At 33.9% G+C, this 20334-nt stretch overlaps 2 protein-coding genes across 7 annotated transcripts; both read right to left on the bottom strand.

Annotated features, from left to right (window-relative positions):
* Positions 1-449: 449 nt before the first annotated feature.
* On the bottom strand, positions 450-15920 carry LOC135123470 (alpha-tocopherol transfer protein-like). Of its 6 annotated transcripts, none has more exons than XR_010279622.1 (8): positions 8914-9323; positions 8651-8845; positions 1683-5389; positions 1346-1505; positions 1036-1291; positions 877-962; positions 719-821; positions 450-662 (listed from the first exon to the last, which is right to left on the bottom strand). XR_010279622.1 is itself a non-coding variant. In XM_064048135.1 (8 exons), exons 3-8 carry the CDS (start codon positions 1831-1833, stop codon positions 514-516), a joined length of 930 nt encoding a protein of 309 aa, XP_063904205.1. In that variant the 5' UTR covers positions 1834-5389; positions 8651-8845; positions 8914-9268; the 3' UTR covers positions 450-513. The 6 variants fall into 6 exon arrangements, 5 of the variants coding, with proteins under 5 accessions (XP_063904205.1, XP_063904206.1, XP_063904207.1 ...); XM_064048135.1 differs by having other exon boundaries at positions 877-987; positions 8914-9268; XM_064048136.1 differs by lacking the exon at positions 1683-5389 and having other exon boundaries at positions 877-987; positions 8914-9264.
* A 1482-nt stretch (positions 15921-17402) lies between these two features.
* LOC135123469 (alpha-tocopherol transfer protein-like) lies at positions 17403-19740 on the bottom strand. Its single transcript, XM_064048134.1, has 8 exons — positions 19687-19740; positions 19317-19553; positions 18910-19069; positions 18600-18855; positions 18441-18551; positions 18280-18382; positions 18107-18226; positions 17403-17597 (listed from the first exon to the last, which is right to left on the bottom strand). Exons 2-8 carry the CDS (start codon positions 19465-19467, stop codon positions 17410-17412), a joined length of 1089 nt encoding a protein of 362 aa, XP_063904204.1. The 5' UTR covers positions 19468-19553; positions 19687-19740; the 3' UTR covers positions 17403-17409.
* Between the last annotated feature and the right edge of the window lie 594 nt (positions 19741-20334).

A 20334-nucleotide genomic window follows, 5' to 3' on the forward strand; every position in this document is an offset into this window, starting at 1 on the left:
TGTTCAATTTCCTTATTACATTTCTTTGAAATAATATGTTGGTGTTTTTTTAATATTTCATTTGTGAATTTTGACTGACGTCTTTCAGAAACAGTGACAACTAACTAGTAAGGATATTCTAAAAACGCATGTGTTTATTTTGGAAACTATGTATGTTGTGTTGCAGTGAAAATTAGTCAGTGTCCCGTTATTATAATACTCACCCTGTACAAAAAAACTTGGTCGGAAGTTATTTATACAGAACTTCTCTCACCCAATTCACACATTATAAAAGTTGTATCGTCTACGCTACGTATAAGACTAGTTCACCATTTGGAAAAGTACTGTGAACGTCATCAATATAAATGAGGAAAAGGATAGATCCAAGGACCGACCCTTGAAGGACACATTTCGAACTATTTATTTATTTATTAAAAAAGTATATTTAATACACATCTAACAAACCCCATTAAAATAAAAGCAGTTGAACCAATTCTAATACAAAAAGACATATACAAAAATAAACCCAAATGATCAGTCAATTTCTAATTTCTTAAAATTACCAGAAAGTCCAAACATTTCATCATTTATAAGCCTCCGAGGTTTCAAATCATCATTTATACGAAGTTTATCTAGTTGGGTAAAATAATCTTCACTCTCTTTAAATTTTTGATACAGCATTTCTGGAAATAAATTTGTCGTAAGCAGACTAACAAAAAACTTAAAATAAGACTCTTACCTTGCAATACTTCCAAAGATTTTTCGCTGCCTCCATAATCTGCTGGAATAATTTCTTTTCCAAACTTTTCAGTTAAAATATGCGAATCTTCGCAAAAGTGTATCTGAAATTTACAATATTATTATTACTGACATTTTGAAAATACCAAAACTGCTAACCCTTTCTATTAGTTTAGGTTTAAGAAGGCTCTTAAAAGCATTAAAAAGCTTTTCTGCGTAAGGTGGAGCATTGATGATGTAAACAGCTTTCAGTCGTTGCGAAAAAACTTGCTGTAACACAAAAACTGGACAGAACGAATACGTGATCTAATATTTTACCGTGTATATAACATTCAGTGCTTTATAGAGCACCATGGGTGTGACCTTGAGAATCGACCGGAGAGGCGTATTTTTACCATCCAGTATAAACACATCCCCATAGGTAATATCTTCAGTCATACGAATTTCTTGTATATTCACCAGCAGACGAATACCATGGACAGGCTCAAAATTTTCTGTTAAATGTGGATCACGCACTTTATAGAAAAGAATTCTGTACATTTCATTCGTCAGCTTTGGAAGAGGAATAAAATAGCTAAAATGAAGTATTATAAATATTAATGCAGTAAGCTTTACAATTATTTGTTACATGGATGCTTTTACAGTTTCCATGTATGAGAGTTTCGGATGAATATTATCAAATATTTCTGGCAATTGAGACCTTACGGTGTAGTAATTTTCTATTTTTTCTTTGCTTTTTTCGACACTTCCTTTATTTAATATGAGAAAATTTTTGATTTTCTTGTCGACTGCAAAAAATTGTTTCAGTTTTATTACAAACAGAGTAAACAAGTTTCCTTATAGGGTTTTGAAAGTAAAAAATATTACCAAAATCCGGTCAATAAAAATCACAATAATCCACACTTTTATATAGAAGCCCCACGAAAAAATTAAGTTCGAAAGAGTCACAAAATGCAGATACTGACCCATCACTTCTGGAAACTGCGGTTGCTTCTTTATCCATTCTTTAATTTTTCCAACATCTTCATTAAACGACTCTATCGAGGAATAATTCAACAATTTCACAACTTGTCTCAAAACATCGTTATCTGCTTCTAGCAAGCACGTAGATCCCATATTTAGGAATACTTTCCTCTTCTTTGATACGCGTGAAACTGAATTAGATTGTACGAATTTAATGTTGTTAATTAATTGAAAGGCCACGCAAAGTGCGTAAACGCGAAATTAGGAAACTGTTTTCGCCTTGAGCTTGCGTATAACTCTTATTAATTATGAATAAAATAATTTAATAATTGGGTCAGTAACAGCAAGGAGTTGAAAAAAACCATAATAGTTAGAATAACAACGATTTTCCCAATCTGTTACTATTTTAACGTCATACCACTGCATTAAGATGTATGTGTTAAAAAAAAATAATAATCGAGACCGGCCACGGGAAAAGAAAAAATTTGGCCTGACTTGTACCACCTATTGCATACAGTTGTTTTGTCAAAATTTTGAAACTTTAAGCACTACATTTAAGTATCAAAACAAAATGAAACAAGTTATACATGTGATGTGGAATGAATTATGGCTAAACTCACGTCTATTTACAAATTTCCTGAAAATTCTAACGCAAATGACGTTTCGTTGTCGCCAAGTTTACTAATCTTTCACCGTCCATCCCTGACATTGGGTTCCACTACTACGATCTAGTAGGTCTTGTTTATAAGCACCCAAATGCGGGCGTAAGTTGGCCTTTATCGCACAAATCTCTCATAAATTGCTAAGCAACAATTGATTGTTCATTTACACTAATCAATTAATTATCAAGTCTCGATATTTAACATTTTTTTTTAAACGAATTATCAAATAATCAACGTGGTATCCAATATCCATAACAACATCAAAATAATAGCCAGCTATGTATTAAAGTTCGCATCGACATAATTCACACAATCTAGCCGAAAATACTCAATATTTCGTTAAAAATAATTTAGAAACTAAAATAGAATAAAACGTTGTATGTATTACGTGTATAATTGGCGATTGTGGCACTAGGGAAATTAAAAGCCTTCCTTCGTCGGGCGTTAAAGATTCCCTCGTGCCACAATCTGCCTGATTATGCCCTTAATGCATAAATAACACAGATCCAATTAATCCAGTTACAAAAATTGGGTTATAGTGGTGTAAACAAACAAAGTTATTGAAAATAAATATGTACAAAATGATAAATTAAATATAGTCTTTATAAACAAAGTTGATATCCAATCTTTATTTAATAAATAATAATAACGAAAAATGAAATAAACAATATCAATTATCTTTCAGAATAGTTGCCAAAAACCAAATACAAGCATTAATCTCTCTGTAGCACTGTTGCATTGGTTTCTAATTTTGGTTTTTAGTTCTTCAATAGTCTAAACAGGTTCCTTAAAGGCAGTATTCTTCAAGTAAGGAAAGAGGTAATAATCACAATTAAAACAGCGCAATTCCGTCCTCTTTCGGCATACCGCCCGCGTCCGATCCACTTTCAGCGTCACCACCTCCCCAGCACCCGAAGCAGGTTCGTCTATTGAGAAACTGCCACCACCGAGGTCAAAGGACGCCCTTGACCGCATTGTTTTTCTTTTCCTTTAGTTGCTGTTTTATCCGATAATTTTTTATCTTATCCGTTATAGTTAGCCTGATAGAAAATAAAGACCGTTCATTTTTAAATCTTAACCGGATTATTATTTATTTCTTGTCGCGGCCGCTCACGAGGTTCTGGAGATCCGTTTCTCCGGCTTAGGATACCCCAGGCGCCCGAGCAACCGTCCCCTTATCAGGCGCCATTGTCCTGGCGTGAATAAAGGTAAATTTGTTAACTTTCCAGTCATACATTTTATTTCAGGTAGGGATTGACGATGCTTTAAGATCGAACGAGCTGCTGATGTTAAATGTCGATGATACCCAAGGTTTAAATTCAACAAATTAGGTATCCATTAACAATACTAAAACAAGAGAAACAGAGCATTTACTATTGTCTGTAAAGAAGATGTAGTGTAATTTAAAAAAAATAGGGCAAGGCGGTTGAAATTTATGCGCTACGGGTGGACCAGTGGCTCGCAACCGATGTTACGCAACACGAAGAAAATTAAAGTATAGTGAACCAAGAGTTATAAGGTTATGTGGCCATCATAAAATCATCCCATTGTGTCGAAGTTAAGTTGTTTACAATAGAAAAGGTTTTAGGGTCGTAAATAACGTGTCCACTGCAGCTCGACCGGCTCTTGTGGTTTCGTTCAGGGGCGGCTTTCACTAAATATGAAAATCCACCACTCCACTATTTCTTTACTACCTGCAGCCGCTGAGGGTTCCGAAATAACCACTCGCTTTGAAAGCCGGCCCTGTTAAATATGAGCAAGAAATGTTTAGAAGATGATTTATTGCCAACCGGTAAGCTTAGTGCGAACCACACAATGGGGGTATTTATTTGCGATCAACTACTTTTATGATGGCCATATAACCTTATAGGTCTTGGTTCACTATAGAAACGTTTCTGTTGTATACAATGAAATTTTACAAGGTCATTACGAGGGGTTGGCTAAGCTGTTCACTCACTGAGTGTCCCACTGCCTTGGCATGCGCCGCTATTGTTCAACCAGAAGGACAGCTAAGAACGGCTCGGGTTACTGGTATTCCATTTGTCCGGTTTTCAAACTACAATTTATGGTGGGTATGAACCGCTGTGAAGTTATAGTGCTGCAAATGCTGGTTCGTTTTTATGACTGCATCCTACTGTGAAGGAGTTAAGTGTTCCACAATAGGCCTGTGCCGCAAGTAATCCAGCGGTCATAAACCATCAAGGGACCAACTGTCTGCACTACACAGGGCCGTATGCGTCCGTAAACCTTTAAGATGATTTATGGCACGGCTATTTACATATTCAATAGAGTTCATAATATTTGCGGTAGTTGAGATTACAGTACCATAAAAACGAAGTCAGAGTTGGACCACTATAACTGGCTTATCCATCATAAAATTTTATTGTATACAACAGGAACGTTGTCACTGTATGAGAAAACTAACGTTAACTGAACGTCAGTTGATGATTTTAAAATCCATATCCACGACATAATAATAATAACATTTTAAATAATTTTCAAGTGTCGGTCTCCCTGAAAATAAAACTATTTCTGTAAATTATTAAAAATGATGCACAATTGGAAAGAGAGAAGCGAGTAAGGCAAGGATGCACCGGGCGCACTTCAGACGGGTAAATAGGATGAATAAATTTCGACCGCCCAGCGTTATTTATAAACAACGACATTATAGCAAAACGCATCTGTGCGTGATGTTCGACGTCCCGCATGCTGATGAATGCGCCAAGGTCATCAAAAAAGGTTATGAGTGCAAACAATTTATTTACAGCACATTATCAACAAGAATACATTACAACGGAAGAATGTCACGTAGACATTTGTTTGATTTGAATGAGTTTATCGCCCCAAAACAGATGACTAAAATTATTCATAAGCCTCCATTGAAAAAAATATTCTGAATGTTATAATAATTCTTACCTTGTCATTATTTTATTGTTATAAAGACGAGCGTATTCTCACATTTTCCAGAAAATGGGGTGGCTCGTTCTTAATTTTATCAATAATAAATTGATTGATTCAATTTTTTTGAGTCACTCCTTTAAGCAAATCTAAAAAATATGAATGCAATGATTAAAAGTCTGTTCATATTTTGCACATTCGCAAAAGAATTTATTCTGCAAAATTTTGAGATGCCGTAATTAATTTTTTGGGGTTGATAAACAGATACATTTGTATTAAAAAGTCACCATGCTTACAATATCTTCAAAACGTCAAGATTTCAAAGTATTCAGTTTTGCATTTCTTGATTTAATCAATAAAATAAATTGACTCAGTCATTAATTTTTTCACACACTCCGTATAAGTATATCTAAAAAATATTTATGCAGTGATAAATCACAATTATAGACTCATCATACTTTCCACAATGCACATTTAAGATAGTATTTTTTCGGAAAAATTTTGGGGTGGCGTGATCAATTTTTTAGGGGGAGATGAGTAAATATATTTTGATCAAAAATTTACCATGCCTATGATAACTTTAAGCCATGTCCAGGATTTCAAAGCACTCGGTTTTGTAGTTCCTGATTAAATCAATAAAATTATTTCACGCATTCATTAATTTTTTTGAGTCACCCTGTATATGCAAATCCAAAAAATATGAATGGAATGATAAATCACAAGTACAGACTCATCATATTTTCTACATTTTAGAAACTTTTCAGGTGATGTTATCAATTTTTTGGAGGGGACAAGAAAATATATTTTGAGTAAAAACTTATCATGCTTATCATAACTGTAAACCATCTGCAAGATTCCAAAGCATTCGTTTTTGCGGTTTCCAAATTAAATGTCAATATGTTGTTTCCTAATTTTGGTTTTTTTCCAAAAATCTGGACGTTTCGAGCAAAATCTCAATTCGGAGTCATAAACCACATGTGTACAACTATATGTGTACAACTATATTGATACAATTTAAAACCCATTTACTATGTACAATTTTGAAGTGGCGTCATCGCATTAGTGGTGGGGATGATTAGACAAAATTTGGTTAGCGTTTTGCCATCTACATGATATACCAAATATAAATACAAAATTTGACAACAATCGGCCCAGTACTTTCGGAGATTATCTGTCTACTAAAAATCCGGGACGGCAGACAAACGGACAGACGGACAGACAGACGGAAACGGGAGACCTATTTCTTCGTCCTCTAGGAGTCATGATAGGTCGAGAAAATGCAAAAGTAGAGAGTCGGCCGACGGACTCGATTACAATTCTTCCTTTGCTTACGCTCGGGAAGTAAAACGGTCAAAACAAATCCTAATTCATAAATCCACGTTCCAAAGAGGCCCCGCAAAAATAATTCCAAATGTTAGACAATGTGAGTATTTAGATATTTGAAAAATAAAAAAAGGTGAGGGCTTAAGCCCGGAATTTAGGCAGTTAAAATTTTCATAATAGGCGCCTAAAATCGTTCTTCAAGCTACTGAAAATAGTCCCTTAAAACCCGAATTAACATTTTTAGGCAACAAAATTTTCTGGTCTATGTTGTATATTTTATTTGTTAATATTGCATACTAGATGTTCCTTTAAACTTTTCGTAGTAAAACTTTGTCTGTTCAGGCCTTTTGAGTACTTAAGTTGTACCTCGTATTTGTATGTCGTCTTGGACTGGTAGAATTTGCATTTTATTACTGCACCAACATCCGGTCGCAGACACTGCCCATTCAATATCATATTGCAACAGGAACCTCCGACTGCTGAGGAAATTTTGTCAAAGATGTTTGCAGATTCTGCTCAAGTCGTCTCAAATCGTCAACAACCCAGGCAACATGATGTCGTCTTTTTCACGTCAATAAATGGTCATCATTTACGTCATAGTGACCAAAGATTTCACGTGATATTGACATACCAATGACGGTCAAATGTCTCGTCTAGATGACGTCATTTTCTCACGAACTATTGACGTGATGTACTGACGTCTTAGAGTCGTCATTTTGTAACGAATTATTGACGTGATTTACTGACGTCCTAGAGACGGCATTTATTGTCCATTTTAAGACGTTTTTTATATTTTGATTTTTAGAAAAAAATATGCAATAAATAAAACGCTGAAATAATTTTATTTTTTTATATTGTTTAGCTTAAATAAAATATTATAATTCGTTATAATCACCAAGTAAAGCCCCAAACAAAGTATATATTAATTAAAGTTAAAACAAATTAGTGTAAAATTACAAATTAGTTAAATTTACTACAATTTTGTACAACCAACAATGAACTTCAAAAGACAAATAAAAAATATGTCAATTAAACAAATTAAAGATAAACCACTCCTAAGAACATAAACAAATCTACTAACAGGTAATTACGAGTATAATTAGTATAAACAAAAAAAAGGATATTGTACAATATATAATCAAAAATAAACGTTGCAATAAAATATGCTATTTAAAGAAAAATCAGTTTTAAAAACACAAAGAAATCTATTTAGTTACAAAGAATATTTTCATTAGTAGTTGCACACATGTTTCAGTAGCATTTCTTGGGCTTACCCCAGAAGTTCAGATCATCAATAGTACTTACAAAATAATACTTCCAGAGTAAACAAGTTTTCAGAAATAATTATTTTATTAGAAATTATTAGAATGAAAAAACTTGTCTTTGGTGTATTTCTAATTAAGCCGTTGTATTTTTTGCTCTAAATATAATCAAGCATTATGAAGGCCACTTTTTAAAGAATACGACGACCCACATCTAATTGATCATATAATCTATAAAAAATGACGAAGAGAGGACGGCCTTTTGACGTCATTAATTGACGTCAGAAGTAAGTCATAAAAATCTCGTCATTTTCACGTGATTTTTTGGGCGAATGACGTCCCCGACGAGTTATGACCAAAAATTGACGTGAATTAGACGACAGTCTGCTGCTTGGGAATTTCCTCAGATACTGTAGGTCTTCTACGAGATTTCCCTTTGTTGACACTGCCAGTTCGAACAAATCTGTTGATTAGATCTCTAATGTGAGCCTCTAACGACGTTTTTTGAATTATTAAATCACGGTATTTGGCAAGAGATTCTTGCTTACAAGCGGTTACAGAATACACTACGTTTGCGAATACCCATGGCGATAACAAGATATAACAGGATAACCCATTTCCAAAAAGACTGTTTTGTTGTTTTTAGCTTGGATCAATGAGAACTACCATGATTCACACTTGAAAAACGTTAAAACAATAAAAACGACGACTTTAAAGTCGTCGATTTAAATGACAGACAAGTGACATTAATGGCAAGTGACAACTGCGCTCTTAGAATCATTTATAAAAGCCCTGTATAAACTTATAATAATATGGTCTACTAACCCATCACTTCAGGAAAATGCGGTTGTTTCATCATCCATTGCCTAATTTTTCTAACGTCTTCACTAAACGAATCCATAGAAGAATAATTTAACAGTTCCACTACGGTTTCCAAAACACTGTCATCCAGTTTTAGCAAGGGTGTAGATTCCATTTTTGTGAATATTTCTTTCTTTTTCAGTTCGCTTGTTACTGAAACTAACCAAACGAGGTAACACGTGAATGCAAAATAAAAATTTTTAGCACAATCAACTTGTTTTACTTACAAATGTAATAAACATCCACGGCGAATAATCCATAAGCGTGCTGGCCTTGGGCTGGAAATTGTAGGGTCGGGAATTTACGTTGACGGCTATTGTTCTAAAAATGTGCCTTAAAGCCTATTGCCACCCTTGGAGTAGATTTGCATGTATGGGGAAACCAAAGATCGCCGATAAATGGCCAAAGCTACTAAACCAGTGAAGAAGTACCTAAGGCACGCCTGTGATATTTTTCTTTTTATTGGCGAGAACGTGATATCACTTTTCCAGTCTGCCCCAGACAAGTAAACAAGTTTACTTGTCTTATTGTTGACTGGGTCGTGGTTAGGTATTCATGACAGAGGACCCACACTGAGAGGTTTAATATAACTTGTGTAATTTAAGTTTTCAAGATTAGTTATCATTACAAATGTAACTCTCAGATAACAAATAAAACAAACGTTAAAAGAACGAAATGAGACTTTTATATAGTGTATAATTCTGAGGTAGAATTGCGATATGGGTAAAAAGCCAATGAACCTTAAGACTATTTTATCGAAAACAGACCGATTAACTCATTTATACAAAACTACATAGAAATTTACAAGATGCGAGTGGTTCTAAACCAGTGGTAATATTAAATGTAATAATGTATTGTGTCCCCGTTTCTTGTTGTTCCTTTTGTACTGCTGCCGCTAGCTTCGTAACGCTATGGAAGTGCTGTTTTTTCGCGTTCTAAATTCGCTCCGATCGATCTTGACCTTGTTACGTGAATGCATCATACGAAGTTGAAATTAAAAAGTGATTAATTTAAAGAGCGGATTCTGGGCAAATGCTTTTTCATTTTGGTTGCAGGCAAACGCATGAAAGTTGTATATAAATGTGTATCTGAGAAAATAATTTATCTGAACCCTACTTGTTTTTGCCTATTTTTGATCATGAGCACCTTTTTTTACTTTTTTCGAACTATTTTACATTTTTCTGCCTATTTTGTTTAAAGTCTGAATTTTCTATACCCCTAAGCACATGTTTTTTTTGGTAAAAGGGTCGGGGGAATTCCATCAGCAATTCAATAACCCAAATCTATTTTTCTGCGTATACCATCAAAGAACAAATTTTATTGTACAGCTAATTACATAGGTAGGTTTTAAAATAATTAAAACAGCCACTGTGGAAAAATGGTAGACTTGTGAAATTAATTCCATAAATTCGTATAATAATATATCAATTTTTGAGAAATAAATAAATAAATAAAATGTTCATGTTCTTCAACATGAAAATATTGACATGCACAAAACAATATCTTATTAACGATACCAGGCGAACGAACTTCAATTTCTGAGGAAGAATGAGGACCATAAGAAAAGTTTTAACTATGAATTATGCAGTGCATTTGTTACGGCAAACATATCGTTGAAGAAACTTAACAAAATATTGCGCTTATTTTTGGAGAGAAACTGCAACCTGATGAACCCTGGGGCACACCTGATGATTGTAAGTAATTAGTAGATTCACAGTTATTATAGACAACACTCAACTTTCTGTCATGTAAGTACGAAGTAAATAAAGATAAGAGAGAAGTAGAAAAACCAAATTGATATAGTTTACACAGAAGATTAATGTGATTTATGCGGTAAAATGCTTTTGATATATTGGTGTAAATTACATCGACCTGTAAATTATTATCCAAACAATTTGATAAATACTGTGTGATGCAAGTGAGGTTACTGATTGTTGAACGGGCACGGATAAAGCCATGCTGTTTGACTCACAATATGTTTTTTACGCAAGGATATATGGAACTGTAACTTACACTTTCAAAAATTTTTGCAACATTTGACAGTAGCGAGATAAGTCTGTAATTACGTATATTCGATGATTCACCCGATTTAAGAACTGGACAAATTCTTGCAAGTTTCTAAACATCCGGAAATGTACTAGTTTGAATACATTTGTTGAGAATAAGGGTGTGCATTGGAGCAGTCACTAATAAGAAATGCAGGAACACAGTCCAGGCCAGCACTTATGTTGGGTTTTAATTTTTTTATAGCTGAGTTAACTTCTTCATCAGATATAGTAGTAAGATTTATAGATGACCAATCAGTTGATATTGCAAAAGGATCAGCAGTAGGAATAGACGATGAAATGAAAACGCTGGAGACGAAGTTTTTGAATGCTTCGACAATTTGTTTGGGGGTCGACAGATCTGTTTCATGAAACTACATTCCACAGGGAATTCGTGTTCGCCCTTTTTTGTCATGAAAGAATTTCCACAATTCCTTAGGATTATGTCTTAAAGAAGACTGCACCTGATTCAGATAAGATTTATAATCTCTATTAACCAAAACTTTAACATTTCTACGAATGTTAGAGAACTCATAATAATGTAATTTAATGTTAAAGAAAGAGAGACAAGAGAGCGGACTACACCTGTTCACACAGTAAATTTTGTTAAGAAAATAGGAATTTTGTAATTAGGCTTTGCCCCTTGCTCTGCCAACGAATGAAAACTTCATTGCTATTTAGATCAGGGCAGGAATGGGTAACGCTTAATCTTTGGCTTTAATTTTTTCTTAATCTACATACTATTCCTTGAATAACACGATACTCAAAAAATGTCTGACATGGTAATTTCTTGTAGAAAAATAATAAGAATTTTGCATTTAAATTCCGCTCCTTTGGCTCTCGACGATTGAAAAAAAAAAACGTCACAATTGAGACAGGGTGGGTGGGCGGGGCTTATATTTTGACTGTTTTCTTAGTATAAGTAGTCGTCTTTTCAGAAGAAGAAACTTAAAACATGTTTAAAATGGTAAATTATTGTAGACAAACATTCATCACATTTGAGAATTGAGATCAGGGCGGCTATGAATGGGGCTTAATCTTTGGCTTTATTTTTTTCTTAATATACACGGTCTTATTCTTTGAACAGCACGATATTCAAAAACATGTTTTTAATTTCTCGTAGAGAAATAAGGATTTTGCAGTTAAGCTCCGCCCCTTGGCTCACGACGAATAAAAAAATCATCACAATTGAGATAGGGTGGATGGGCGGGGCTACATTTTGCCTCTTTTTTCTTGGTATGTGTGGACTTATTTCGACAACAAGAAACTTAAAACATGTCTAAAATGGTAAATTTTTGTAGTAATCAACTTAAATCCCCCACTTTTCTGCTACAACCCCTTTAAATACGGTAAAACGGCAAAAGTTGAACATCAACGTTACTATCAACGGCAATTTGGCAAAAGCAACGTCAGCGTGAACTTCAACGTCAAGAGTAAGTTTATAAATTCTACTGCTAACGTCGTCATCAAAAAAAGATGTTCATGGAATAGTTCCAAATCTGACATAAATCAACGATGAATTTTCTGTGGAGGACATAATTTTGGAAATTTTACGACTGAGGCGCCACTTGGAAGTCGCCAGTATTTCTTCCCAAGAAGCGGTTCAGTAGACTACATTGGACATTTTCAGATTTATCGTAAAATGGGGTTATTCTGAGTCTGTTCCGACTCCAGCGCTAGAGGTCCACAATGAGCGCATCAATTAATAATAATAATATATTTATTCCCAACAGGTAGTACACCCAATTACAGGGAAACAGCAAAATATACCCTAAAACTACCAAATTAAGAAACAAAACAATCATTCACACAAAGCATCAAACTAAACTAAAAATTCCAACACTATTCTAACGAATACTCCAACAAACACTTTTTTATTTTTGAAATGAATCGGCATGTAGATCACAGCTTCCAGATATTTTGTTATATAATTCGCACATGATGTTAATTGGCGATTTAACTGACGCATTAGTTCTATTCCTTTGACACTAAAACATGGGGATTGCCTTGAGTTATTTCTTGGTTCAAGGAAGTTCAGCTTACTAAGTAGGTAATTGCAATCGATATTGTTATTAACTAAACTGAACAAAAACTTGAATGCGATAATCCTTCTACGTGATGCAAGAGACAAGAAGTCGAACCTAGATAATAATAGGGACTAATCTATACCTCGAACAGGATAGACACCATCAACTCGATATTAAAGAAATTTAAAAAATGTCCTTTGTAGCGATTCTAAGTGCTGAATATGTACCTGATATATAGGCGACCAAACTAAGGCAATATAGTCAACTTTTGACCTCACTAATGAAAAGAAAGGGGTACGTAAAGTTCCAATTTCGGAAAACTGTCTGCAGTTCCTATAAATATACCCATAATTTTTGAAAGCCTTAGCAACAATATCGTAAATGTGTCAACAATCAATTTGGGACAATTGATTTCTGTGTTGTTATAATTCATTGTACCTGGAATTCTAGAACTACCTCTTTTACTTTGAACAAATGGCCAAAATTTTTTAGAAAGAGATATTTCAATGTTCCTCAAATAACTCATGTAGCTTTGATTAATAAGATTGTTAGTATTTCTTCGATATTCCTCATACACATGACGATAATAGGAAGACTTATATTTTTATAATTTTTGAACGCTGAAGATTTTTTACGTAGATGAAACAATATCACTCCGTTGAAGCAAGAAGTATAACGCCTGTGACGTCTACCTATATAATTATGAGTTGGAACTGTTTCCTTAAAAGCATTATTTAAAATAAGAGTTTTTCTAGTATGTGTGTCGATGAACGGTGACTCATCGACAGCCGAGCGGCGGGCGCATAAAGACAAGTCTGGAGCCGGTCACCGGAAGTCTCGAAACGGAGTCGCGATGGATGTTCGTGAAAAATCTCGATCGGAGAAGTATGGGTTTAAATAGAGGCGACCGTCGGGAATGGATTATTCAACCAGTGGAGACAGTCAAGAGCGTCCAGTGAAATTCACCGGAATAATTTCTGTACATAGTCGTTGCAATAGTGAGTTGTGTAAATACCAGTTATTAAGAAATAAATTGTTGAGTTTTTATCTACGTCCGATTAATTATTCGCCCGTCAAACATAACAATATCATAAAGTTCAAAGCAAACAGTATTGACATCGTTTATGATAGTAAGATATGACCAGTCAGTCGAAAGTAATAAACTGTAAAAATGTTGAAAATTAGCTTTCTTGAAGTTAAAACTTTTGGCTTGATCATTTACATCAAAATGAGAAAGTTTCGTGTAGTTAAATGTAAAACTAATTAAAAGCGCAGGATCATAAGAGTCTTCCGGAACAAGAGAATGGTCAGAATTCTCAACTAAACAATATTTGTTGGAAGACACGAGGTCTAAAATACTCCCATGGTTGTTAGGTATGCGTTTTTGGCGTTCAATTGAAAAACAGAGGAAAGTAAATTTTGATAACGTCATAGAATATTTTGCCGAAGTAAAGACCCGTAAGCACGTTTAGCATTTGTTGTTTTATTATATGGGGGTGTGTGCTCAATAGAAAACCGCCCTGGGTGCTAAACCACGCTACGCCGCCACTGGTACACTGTTGCGTGTATAGGTATGACAAATACAACTTAAACTACATAAGTGTATAATAAAAAGACATATATAAAAAGGCTAAAATAATCAGTCAATTTCTAATTTCTTAAAATTGCCACAAAGTCCAAACATTTCATCATTTTTAAGTCGTTTAGGTTTCAAATCGTTATTTAAACGAAGTTTATCCAGTTGGGTGAAATAATCTTCACGCTCTTTAAATTTTTGATAAAGCATTTCTGTAAATTAATTTATCGTAAACAAAAAACCAAAAGTACCCTTTTACCTTGCAGTTCTTCTAGAGATTTTGCTTTGCCTCCACAATCCACTGGAAGAATTTCTTTCCCGATTTTTTCCATTAAAACATCGGAATTTTCACAAAAGTGTATCTAAAATCTACAGTCATGATGACTGACATTTTGAAAATATAAAAAACTACTCACTCGTTCCATTAGTTTGGGTTTTAGAATGTTCTTAAGAAGAAGAACAATCTTTTCTGTATAAAGGGGAGCATTGAGAACGTAAACAGCTTTCAGTCGATTTGAGAAAACTTTCTGCAACAAAAACTGGAGAAAACGGAAGGTTGGGTTAATATTTTACCTTATATATCACAACCAACGATTTATAAAGGAGCATCGGGGTTAACTTGAGCATCCACCGTAGAGGTATATTTTTACAGTCAAATATAAACACGTCCCCATAAGTGATGTCTTCCATCATACGAATTTCTTGTATGTTCACCAACAGACGAATACCATCAACAGGCTCTACATTTTCAGCTGACTGTGGATCGCGCATTTTACAGAAAAATACTCTGTGTAGTTTTTGTGTCAGCTTTGGAAGAGGAACAAAGTAACTAAAACGGGTTTTCGTAAACATTACGCAGAAACTTTTACAATGTTTTTTTACATCGACGCCTTAACATTTTCTTTATAGGAGAATTTCGGATGAATATTGTCAAATATTTCTGGCAACAGAGACCTTAGGCTGTAATAGTTTTCGATTTTTTCCTTGCTTTTTTCCACGCTTCCTTTATTTAATATGAGAAAGTTTTTGATTTTCTTGTCAGCTACAAGACAACAAAAGACAATAGGATTTGCTCAAAAATTGAGTTTTTCACTTTTGTAGCTGCCTCTAGTTCACTTTTATACTTTTAACAAAAATGTTCAAAACAAATTATAATTTATAAAGGTAACAAAACATATCTAAAAATGGTTACATAACAAAAAAAATTCAAAATTCCAACATTGTTTATTAATGTTTAGACGATTAAAAGACGAAATAAACTCAAACTGCTAAAGATTTAAAAACTCACGAAAAGTTGTGGACTTGACCGTTTTGCCTAAAATGGCACTGCTAAGTTTAACTCAAAGTTGTATATAAGTACTTAAAATACTATGGTCTACTAACCCATCACTTCTGGAAAATGCGGTTGTTTTATCATCCATTGTCTAATTTTCCTAGCATCTTCACTGAACAAATCCATAGAAGAATAATTTAACAGTTTCACTACAATTTCCAAAACATTGTCATCTAGTTCTAGTAGGGGCGTAGATTCCATTTTTGTAACTATGTACTTTTTTACTTCCCGAGCGTAAGCAAAGGAAGTATTGTAATCGAGTCCGTCGGCCGACTCTCTACTTTTACATTTTCTCGATCTTTCATGACCCCTAGAAGACGAAGAAATAGGTCTCCCATTTCCGTCTGTCTGTCCGTCTGTCCGTCTGTCCGTCTGTCCGTCCGTCTGTCCGTCTGTCCGTCCGTCTGTCCGTCCGTCTGTCCGTCTGTTGTCCCGGATTTTTATTAGACAGATAATCTCCGAAAGTACTCGACCGATTGTTGTGAAATTTTGTACTTATATTAAGAATATCATGTAGATGGTAAAACGCTAACCAAAATTTGTCTAATCATCCCCACCACTAATGCGATGACGTCACTTCAAAATTGTACATAGTAAATGGGTTTTCAATTGTATAAAATAACATAGTCCTACACATGTAGTTTACAACTCCGAATCGACTTTTCACCCGAAACGTCCAGATTTTTGGAAAAAAAATCAAAATTATAAAACAACATTTTGAAATTTAATTTTTAATCTGCTAACCAGAATGCTTTGAAATGTTGCAGATGTTTTAAGGCTATAAAGAGCATCATAAATCTTTAGTCAAAAAATATTTGCTTACCCCCTCCAAAAACTTGATGACGTCAGCTCAAAAGTTTGTGGAATAAATCATATCTAAAATGTACAAAATATGATGAGTCTGTACTTGTGATCTATCACTCCATTCATATTTTTTGGATTTGCATATACAGGGTGACTCAAAAAAATTAATGAATGCGTAAATTTATTTTACTGATTTACTCAGAAACTACAAAACCGAATGCTTTGAAATCTTGCAGATGTTTTAAGGTTCTAAAGAGCATAATAAATGTTTAGTCAAAATATATTTGCTTATCCCCTCCAAAAAATTGATGACGTCAGCTCGAAAGTTTGCCGAATAAATCCTATCTAAACTGTAAAAATATGATGAGTCTGTACTTGTAATTTATCACTCCATTCATATTTTTTGGATTTGCATATACAGGGTGACTCAAAAAAATTAATGAATGCGTAAATATATTTTATTGATTTAATCAGGAACTACAAAACCGAATGCTCTGAAATCTTGCAGATGTTTTAAGGTCATAAAGAGCATAATAAATGTCTAGTCAAAATATATTTGCTTATCCCCTCCAAAAACTTGATGACGTCAGCTCGAAAGTTTGCCGAATAAATCATATCTAAAATGTACAAAATATGATGAGTCTGTACTTGTCATTTATCACTCCATTTATATTTTTTGGATTTGCATATACAGAGTGACTCAAAAAAATTAATGAATGCGTAAATATATTTTATTGATTTAATCAGGAACTACAAAACCGAATTCTTTGAAATCCACTGCGAAAAAAAAACATAATAGGCATGCAGTCGTCACGTTTCCGACAGCGAGGGAAGTACTGTCTAAACTCTTTAGACCAATTTTTTCTTTTCAGTAGAACGTTTGTTACTAAAGCTAACCAAGGGACCACACTTAACACGTGAATGCAAAATAGGAACTGTTATGCACATTGAACTTGTTTATTAAATTTATAATTATTACGTACAAAGGGGCACAGCCAGCACTCAGACACGACGAGTAAGCAATTTATAAGCGTCCTGGTCTTGAGCTGCACACAGCAAGGTGGGGATTTATCTAGTTCGTTTGCCTTAAAGCTTACTGCCATCGTTGCAACAGATATACAAGTACCTGTGAGAAAACAAAAACCGCTAAGAGAACACCAAAGTATTAAGTAAGGAAATAAGTAACTAAAGCACACTGTGCTAATTATATTTTTATTGCTGAAAAACTCAAAAAATTTCGCTTACCCAATCTGCCAGACAAATAATGAGAATGACCTCGTTTAATTACGTTGACTTGTGCTCCAGGGAAATAAATAAGTGCACTTGTTTTGCTTGCGGTCACTCGCATACGCGACGTTATCAGATTACTTGCTTTGTGATCTTTTATGCGTTTTTTCACTTCGCGTTCATAATCGTGCTTGTTATGAAGCAGCCACATTGCGCGCTTTAGTAGAACCGGGGTATCGGGTTTTCAAGAATGGTAATCATTACAAATGTAACGGTCAAATAAAAAGAACATGGTTTTACTGCACCTGTGGAGATCTGCAGCAACCGGACAAGTTATTTGTAATTAGAAAAAATATATACAAAAAATCAACCAAAATAATCAGTCAATATCTAATTTCCTAAAATTACCAGCAAGTCCAAACATTTCATCATGTTTAAGCCTCTGACGTTTCAGATCGTCGTTTATACGAAGTTCGTCTAGCTGGGTAAAATAATCTTCACGTTCTTTAAATTTTTGATAAAGCATTTCTAGAAATAAATTTACCGATAGCAGGCCAAATAAAAACCAAAAATATTCTTACCTTGTAGTTCTTCTAGAGACTTTTCTTCGCCTCCATAATCCACTGGCAGAATTTCTTTTCCAATTTTTTCAATTAAAACATCCGAATTTTCACAAAAGTGTATCTGAAAGTTGCTACGTATTATAATTTTTGACACTTTGAAAATACCAAAAATGGCTAACCCGTTCTATTAGCTTAGGTTTAAGAACGCCCTTAAGAAGAATAAAAAACTTTTCTACATATGGAGGAATATTGATGACGTAAACAGCTTTCAGTCGGCTGGAGAAAACTTGCTGTAACATAAAAACTCCACAAAGCGAATACGTGATTTCATATTTTACCTTGTATATAGCAATCAGTGCTTTGTAAATTACCATGGGTGTGACCTTGAGAATGGGTCGAAAAGGTGTATTTTTACCATCAAGTATAAACACATCTCCATAGGTAACATCTTCAATCATACGAATTTCTTGTATATTCACCAGCAGACGAATACCATGGACAGGTTCAAAAGTTTCTGTTAAATGTGGATCACGCACTTTATAGAAAAAGACTCTGTACATTTCTTTCGTCAGCTTTGGAAGAGGAACGAAATATCTAAAATGAACTATGATAAATATTAATGCAATAACCTTTACAATTATTTGTTACATGGATGCTTTTACAGTTTCCATAAAGGAGAGTTTCGGATGAATATTATCAAATATTTCTGGCAAGTGGGACCTTATGGTGTAATAGTTTTCTATTTTTTCTTTGCTTTTTTCAACACTTCCTTTATTTAGTATGAGAAAATTTTTGATTTTCTCGTCAGCTGTAAAACATTAAGAAAAATTAAAATACCTATAATTAGTTTTATTACAAGAAGAGTAAACAAATCTTCTCCTAGAGTTTTTTATCAGTATAGACCTATGTTAATTTTTCAGATAAACCTAATATAACATTTAAATATAAGCATCACACTCTAACTTCTTAGAAAGAATTTTCTGCAATAATTATTAACAATATTGGTACTAGTTAGCTGTTACTTAAAATTGTACATGCACATGTGATCTACTGACCTGTCACTTCTGGAAAATGCTGTTGCTTCTTGATCCATTCTTTAATTTTTCCGACATCTTCATTAAACAAATCTATAGAAGAATAATTCAATAATTTTACAACGCGTTCCAAAACATTGTCGTCTACTTCTAAAAAGCGTGTAAATCCCATTTTCAAGAACACTTTCTTCTTCTTTGGGGCGTGTGTGACTAAAGTAGATCCAGTGTTGTCAGGTATCTTGAGGAGATTCCTCGGACCTTTTCGGTATATTCCGTAAAAAAAATATCAATAAAAATAATAATCATAGTTAATTCATTAATTTTAAAATATGTTATTGAAATTTTAAATTATAACCACGAAATCAAAACTGGAATACATGTTACTTTATACCGTCGTAAAAGTTGATCAATGAGACCTGTTTATTTGAAATTGCGCTTATTATTGTGTGATGAAATATTGCAATACTGGACTTACCTAATTGTGTCTTTCACACTTGTTATGTTTATTTCTTTATCACAAGAGTTGTTGGAAGCAAATTGACCCCCTTTCTTACCATCTTTTGAACCCTTTCAAATTTTCCTATTATTTACTAATTTATGTACTTAAGCTTAAATAGACACACATTCCAAGTTTTGATAACTTACTTGTATTCGTGATTACCGAAATTAAATTATGGCGACCACCAAACGCAAATGTAGAAACGTTTAATATAATTTAGTTACATAAATTATTATTTAAGATTTTGCTCAAATACCAGGTACTCAGGTAAGTATATGGATAATTTTGTTCGAATTGCCGTAAAAAGTATTAGGTAGTCAGGTACAGTTAACCGAACTGCGGTACATTTTCGTTCGGGGTTAGGGGGCAGGGCACAACTGCGCCAGTAGTACCTGTATAATCTTGGTAATTATAAATAATTATAAATATAAAAATAAATTCTGTGCATTAAAATGAAAAACAATATATTGCAAAAGATGTACTTCGTAGACATATGTTTATAGAATCTAAAATTGTTCGATTCAAAAATAATGAAATTTC

The sequence above is a fragment of the Zophobas morio genome, unplaced genomic scaffold, assembly GCF_036711695.1.
Source record: "Zophobas morio isolate AGI-343-1 ecotype UQ-CSIRO unplaced genomic scaffold, CSIRO_AGI_Zmor_V1 ptg000006l, whole genome shotgun sequence".
In the NCBI taxonomy this organism is placed as follows: Eukaryota; Metazoa; Arthropoda; class Insecta; order Coleoptera; family Tenebrionidae; genus Zophobas; species Zophobas morio.

Coding starts and splice junctions, on each gene's coding strand:
- LOC135123470 (XM_064048137.1), bottom strand. CDS start 15,868: ATGGAATCTACGCCCCTACTAGAACTAGATGACAATGTTTTGGAAATT. Junction 1,506..15,717: donor GCATTTTCCAGAAGTGATGG/GTTAGTAGACCA, acceptor AATTTTTTGCAG/TCGACAAGAAAATCAAAAAT. Junction 988..1,035: donor CACTGAATGTTATATACACG/GTAAAATATTAG, acceptor TTTGTGTTACAG/CAAGTTTTTTCGCAACGACT.
- LOC135123469 (XM_064048134.1), bottom strand. CDS start 19,467: ATGGGATTTACACGCTTTTTAGAAGTAGACGACAATGTTTTGGAACGC. Junction 18,383..18,440: donor AACCTAAGCTAATAGAACGG/GTTAGCCATTTT, acceptor AGCAACTTTCAG/ATACACTTTTGTGAAAATTC. Junction 17,598..18,106: donor TGAAATGTTTGGACTTGCTG/GTAATTTTAGGA, acceptor GTTTTCTCACAG/GTACTTGTATATCTGTTGCA.